Source organism: Rutidosis leptorrhynchoides, chromosome 6 (genome assembly GCF_046630445.1).
Source record: "Rutidosis leptorrhynchoides isolate AG116_Rl617_1_P2 chromosome 6, CSIRO_AGI_Rlap_v1, whole genome shotgun sequence".
Taxonomy (NCBI): domain Eukaryota; kingdom Viridiplantae; phylum Streptophyta; class Magnoliopsida; order Asterales; family Asteraceae; genus Rutidosis; species Rutidosis leptorrhynchoides.
In genome coordinates this window covers 147,839,759-147,844,943 of record NC_092338.1, presented here as the reverse complement: position 1 = coordinate 147,844,943, position 5,185 = coordinate 147,839,759, and the positions used below count along the sequence as shown (strand labels likewise).

Below are 5,185 nucleotides of genomic sequence, written 5' to 3'. Positions count from 1 at the left end.
AATTTGTAATTTTTTTTTTTTTTTTTTTTTTTTTTTTTGCTATTTAGGATCTTGTGATTGTTTTTCTAATTAATGAAATATATAGGCTTTTAAAAAGTTAAGTATAAAGTAACATAAATAATATAAAGAGTTTAATATTAAAAAATAGAGGTGGAATTAAGTCTTGAGTGAGTCATCTTTGTTACTACTAGTTAGTCTTTGATTAGCGATGGAAATTTATCTCCAATTCGATACACGAGGGGAAAAAAAGAAACTCGCATAAATTTCGTTTGTGAACAAAAAATGGAAACTATACCGTTTTGTAATTTTTGACGTATCTTAACTATTTTGACCGATCCAAAATGTCGTCAATCTTAGCAGTAACGGAAACTGACGAACGCAGTCCCCTTCTTCAATCTACCGGTGAGATAACGCCGTTTGTTTCACCGTCCGATCGCACTTCATCTGCTAAGCAGCGTCTCGTTTCTCTCGACGTTTTCCGTGGTCTCACAGTCGCTGTACGTATAACCTTTAAACCCTAGTTAACAGTGTAAATACATGTATCTATATCTGTATGTTTTAATTAATTCAATTGCGTTTACTTATAACAGTTAATGATTTTGGTTGATGATGCCGGAGGAGCTTTTCCTTCGATTAATCATTCTCCGTGGTTTGGTGTTACAATTGCCGATTTTGTGATGCCGTTTTTTTTGTTTAGTGTTGGTTTATCAGTGAGTCTCGTATTCAAGGTATGCAGTCAGCTTAATTGCTAAATTATTACTACATGTTATAAGTTGATGTTAAGAGTTTTAACATATGCTACTTAGGGCTGTGATTGATTCAAACGGAATGTTGAATGAACCATTTGATTTGAATTTTGTTTTATTTGGTAAATGAAAATGAATAATCATATATCTCACCGTCTATGAACATTCAATAACAGTTGGTATTTGTTCATGGTTTATGATTAAATATTAGTGTATATTCTTAAACTAAATTAATTAACTAGTAATTGTAGAAGGTTTTTGCAAGCTTAATATCTAACATATAAACTTAGATTGTATTATTTAATTTGTATTCATTTGAGTTGGTTTAACGTCTTAATGAACGGACATAGACGAACAATAATAAATACCATATCTTAATAATAGGGAAATGAACATGAAAATATGTTCATTCAATGTTTGGTAGAATATAAACGAATGAACACAGACAAACCATATGCGTGATCACTCCGTTCATTTGCAGCCCTTTATGCTAGTGAAGTAAATTTATAATGATATAAATGAGCTATGAACGAAAATTTTGTTTGTTATTAATATTGTAATGCAGAAAGTTTCTAGCAAACCAGCAGCCACCAAGAAAGTGCTATTTAGAACTATCAAGCTCTTTCTGTTAGGTTTGATTCTGCAAGGTATTTCATTATCTCTCTTTTTTCTACTAATGCATCAAAGCATATCAGTCCATTTTGGAATTGTTTAGGGTAGAAAGTTAGTATCAATTATTTATAAATCATTGATATGGTTCACACAGTTTGAGATAGCGGGACCGCTTTGGTTGTTGAGTATATTTCATACATTATGTGTTTTCTACAAGGTCGATGATACTTAGAATTTTCCTTCAGAGTGTAGTTTATATATAGTTATTATGTGTTGATATGAATTTAATTGTTTATGTATCCCTTTAGGTGGATACTTTCATGGACGTGATGATCTAACTTATGGAGTTGATATCAACCAGATACGATGGATGGGTGTATTACAGGTATCTCATATGCACAGAATTACTATATTAATGAGTACAATGTGCTATCGAGCACGTGAATATTTCAAGATCAGAAAAAAAGATGGTTAATACTATTTTCCAATGTGTCTGCGTTGAATATTCTTACTTCACTACTCCAACCACAACTGAATCACTTTATCTAAATCATGATAAACAGAGGATTTCAATTGGATATTTTCTGGCTTCAATAACTGAGATCTGGTGTGTTAACTCAAATGAAGTCAATTCGGCCATGACATTTGCAAAGAAATACTACATTCAGTGGTAAGTTGATTTTCAAGGTTTAATTTTTATGTGTGCTCTAACAGACCACCACTATTAATTATGTATAACTCTGCAATCTGAGGCCATTCAAAGTTACTGTGAATTTATAAAAAAAGCATTATGTTAGATCATATTTTTCTTAACACTGAAAATGCGTTTGGGAAATATCAAGTGTTTTTAGTATGGTTTAATTTGGACACATTCAGAAATTTCATATGCTAATCATTTTCTCATATATCAGGGTGGTTATGTTTGTACTAGGTATAATATACATGTCTTTATTGTACGGTGTTTACGTCCCAGACTGGGGCTTTGAAGTTGTGACCGAGAACTCTTGGTCATCGATACCAACGTCTGGGAACGAGACTAAAATTGTGAGTAATAAATACCATTCCATGAAAATCATCTATTTGATGACCTCATTAATCTAAATTGCATTAAAAGTATATTTATTTTACAGGTCCAGTGTGGAGTCAGGGGCAGTCTAGAACCTTCCTGCAATGCAGTTGGCCTTATCGATCGAATTGTTCTGGGTGAAAGTCATCTGTATCAACGTCCTGTATACAAGAGAACAGAGGTGCCCCTTTGATCCTGCTAACAAACTAGTGTGGTTATTTCTCTCTGTGCGGTTGACTTTGACTTATTCGGTGCTTATAGGAATGCAGTATCAACTCTCCTGATTATGGGCCCCTACCGCCAAATGCCCCTTCTTGGTGCCTTGCCCCATTTGATCCCGAAGGCCTGTTAAGGTTGGTTTTGTTTAACACCTAATTGTAACAGCAGATCTTTGAGAAGTTGATTCCCTTGCTGTTTTATGCTTCACACCTTTACTTATGTTGAAAGGACGATGATTGTGTTTTGTTATGTAAAAAGATTATCTTTATGTATACATTTTCAGTTCATTAATGGCTGCAGTCACTTGTTTCTTGGGGTTGCAGTATGGGCATGTTATGGTTCATTATAAGGTATGATGCTTCTTATCACTTGCAGGTACACTTTATGCATATACTGCTTTATCATTATATATATCTTTTGATTTGCAGTTATTTTCTTTGTTTTAGGGTCACATGCAAAGGATTATTATATGGTTAGTTTGCTCTTCTTCTCTGCTTATGTTGGGATATGTTTTAATGGTCATAGGTATATTTTCTTACCTTAAAATTTTTCGAAATGAACCTGCACATACTTTGAATTAGTAATATTTGGTTGTGCACAATCTCTTTCAGGTATTCCTTTATCGAAACCATTATACACGTTAAGTTACATGTGCATTACAGCAGGAGCTTCAGGCATTCTATTAATTGCTATGTATTACATAGTAAGTTCTTTTACAAGTTAGATTGCAAAACAAGACATAATGTCCTATAACTGCAATCATTTTGAACATTAATGTGCTTATTTTTGCATATTATTTAGGTTGATGTTTTCCATATCCTAAAACCAACGATGTTGTTCCAATGGATGGGAATGAATGCGCTCGTTGTTTACGCTTTAGGTGCTTGTGACATATTTCCAGCGGCGTTACAAGGTGTCTATTGGCGTTCTCCCGAAAACAACCTGGTAATTTTCATCCACCTTTCGTTTTCTCTCTCTACGTAATTTATTTGCATAATTTTTTACCGCGAATGTAATAAATTTTAATTTGGATCAATTTTGCAAGTAAAATATGAAACTTTATACAAGATTTCGGTGCAGGTTATTGCTACAGAATTGGTGTTTGAATCTATACTGCACTCTAAGAAATGGGGCAAGTTAGCATTTGTGCTTTTGGAAATCATCTTTTGGGGTCTTGTTGCAGGTTTCCTCCATATAAAAGGGATTTACTTTAAACTATAAATAAATAAATAAAAATAAATATGCTAAAATCTTATCCCCATGTAATTAGCAGCATTTTTAATGGATTACCTGTCTCTTTTTGTCTTTCTTTTCGGCCTTTCTTCTTCCTAATGTGATTAGCTTGCACCTTATGACCTTGATAACATTTTACTTTTATTTTATTTAAAACAATAAAATAAATAGTATTGTGGTTTCTCGAGGGGATGTGATTCTCACACACCACTTTTTGATCAATGTACACCTAATTACCTATTTTACATTTAATTATACTTATAATAATAATATAAGTTCAACTCTCTAGGGGCATAATTGTAATTTTATGAGACAAAAATGTACATGGAACAAAAAGTGGTGTGTGCAAATCATCTCCACTGTGTCAAGGGGTGTCAAAAGGGATGATTGCATATTTTTAAGAGGATATTTTTGACATTTTCATTCGTAAATAGGCCGATATGGGTTATGCTTGTTTGATTAATGCCACTAGACAAATTTGTTGGAGATAATCGGTTAAGGAAATGCATAATGGTCCCACATTGGAAACTCATAGAAAGAAATGTATGTATATAAGCTTATGGGAATCTCACTCTATCACCAATTTGTTTTAGAGTAATGTGGAGTTCATGAGCTTATATGTTGTACATGTTGGTGGACCTGAAACGATCCTTCACGTGGTATCAGAGCCGGAGCAGGGAGAAAGTAAGCGGGACGCAAGATGATGAAATTCGGTGATCGATAGCATGTAGCAAGTAGCATGCAGAAAGTAAGAGCAAGGATGATCACCGATGCTCGTCAAGCAGCATGGATTAACCTATTAAGGGGGTGATTGTTGGAGATAATCGGTTAAGGAAATGTGTAATGGTCCCACATCGGAAACTTATAGAAAGAAATGTATGTATATAAGCTTATGGGAACCTCACTCTATCACCAATTGATTTTAGAGTAATGTGGAACTCATGAGCTTATATGTTGTACATATGTTGGTGGACATCCTTCAAAATTATCTTCTTGCCCACTTTTTTTTTTCCAAGAACATAAAATCAACTTGATTTAGATTTGAAAATTGTAGTTTCATTGTGGATTCGCCACGGGATCTTACCCACGTTTTAGATCATTATGGTTTTTTCAAATTAATACGTCTACCCTCTCTTTTTGATTAAGTGGTAAACAATTACATTCCTATGACTAGTTACCTCATAACAAGTTTTTGATTTTTAACGACAGTTACTTTTATCCATTATCTCATATCATGTGTGTGGCACACCCTCGCTAATTCGTGCTACAAAATTGACACTCATTAGGTTCAAAAACTTGCAATAGAATA

The 5,185-nt window shown here is 33.6% G+C and overlaps 1 protein-coding gene across 3 annotated transcripts; it reads left to right on the top strand.

The window, feature by feature from the left end:
- Nucleotides 1-310: 310 nt before the first annotated feature.
- On the top strand, nt 311-4,975 carry LOC139852421 (uncharacterized). 3 transcript variants are annotated; one of them, XM_071841714.1, is made up of 14 exons: nt 311-497; nt 591-728; nt 1,312-1,393; nt 1,667-1,743; nt 1,922-2,028; nt 2,270-2,402; nt 2,489-2,605; nt 2,686-2,777; nt 2,927-2,993; nt 3,090-3,168; nt 3,255-3,346; nt 3,445-3,588; nt 3,724-3,826; nt 4,543-4,975. In XM_071841714.1, the coding sequence occupies exons 1-14, from the start codon at nt 342-344 to the stop codon at nt 4,578-4,580; spliced, it is 1,425 nt and encodes a 474-aa protein (XP_071697815.1). In that variant the 5' UTR covers nt 311-341; the 3' UTR covers nt 4,581-4,975. The 3 variants fall into 3 exon arrangements, with proteins under 3 accessions (XP_071697815.1, XP_071697816.1, XP_071697813.1); XM_071841715.1 differs by having other exon boundaries at nt 4,311-4,975; XM_071841712.1 differs by lacking the exon at nt 4,543-4,975 and having other exon boundaries at nt 3,724-4,276.
- The last annotated feature ends 210 nt before the right edge of the window (nt 4,976-5,185 follow it).

Excerpts from the sequence above, each read along its gene's own strand:
- LOC139852421 (XM_071841714.1), top strand. The coding sequence starts at position 342 with ATGTCGTCAATCTTAGCAGTAACGGAAACTGACGAACGCAGTCCCCTT. Across the intron at positions 1,394-1,666 it reads GTTAGGTTTGATTCTGCAAG|GTGGATACTTTCATGGACGT; the intron begins GTATTTCATTAT and ends GTATCCCTTTAG. Across the intron at positions 2,778-2,926 it reads GATCCCGAAGGCCTGTTAAG|TTCATTAATGGCTGCAGTCA; the intron begins GTTGGTTTTGTT and ends ATACATTTTCAG.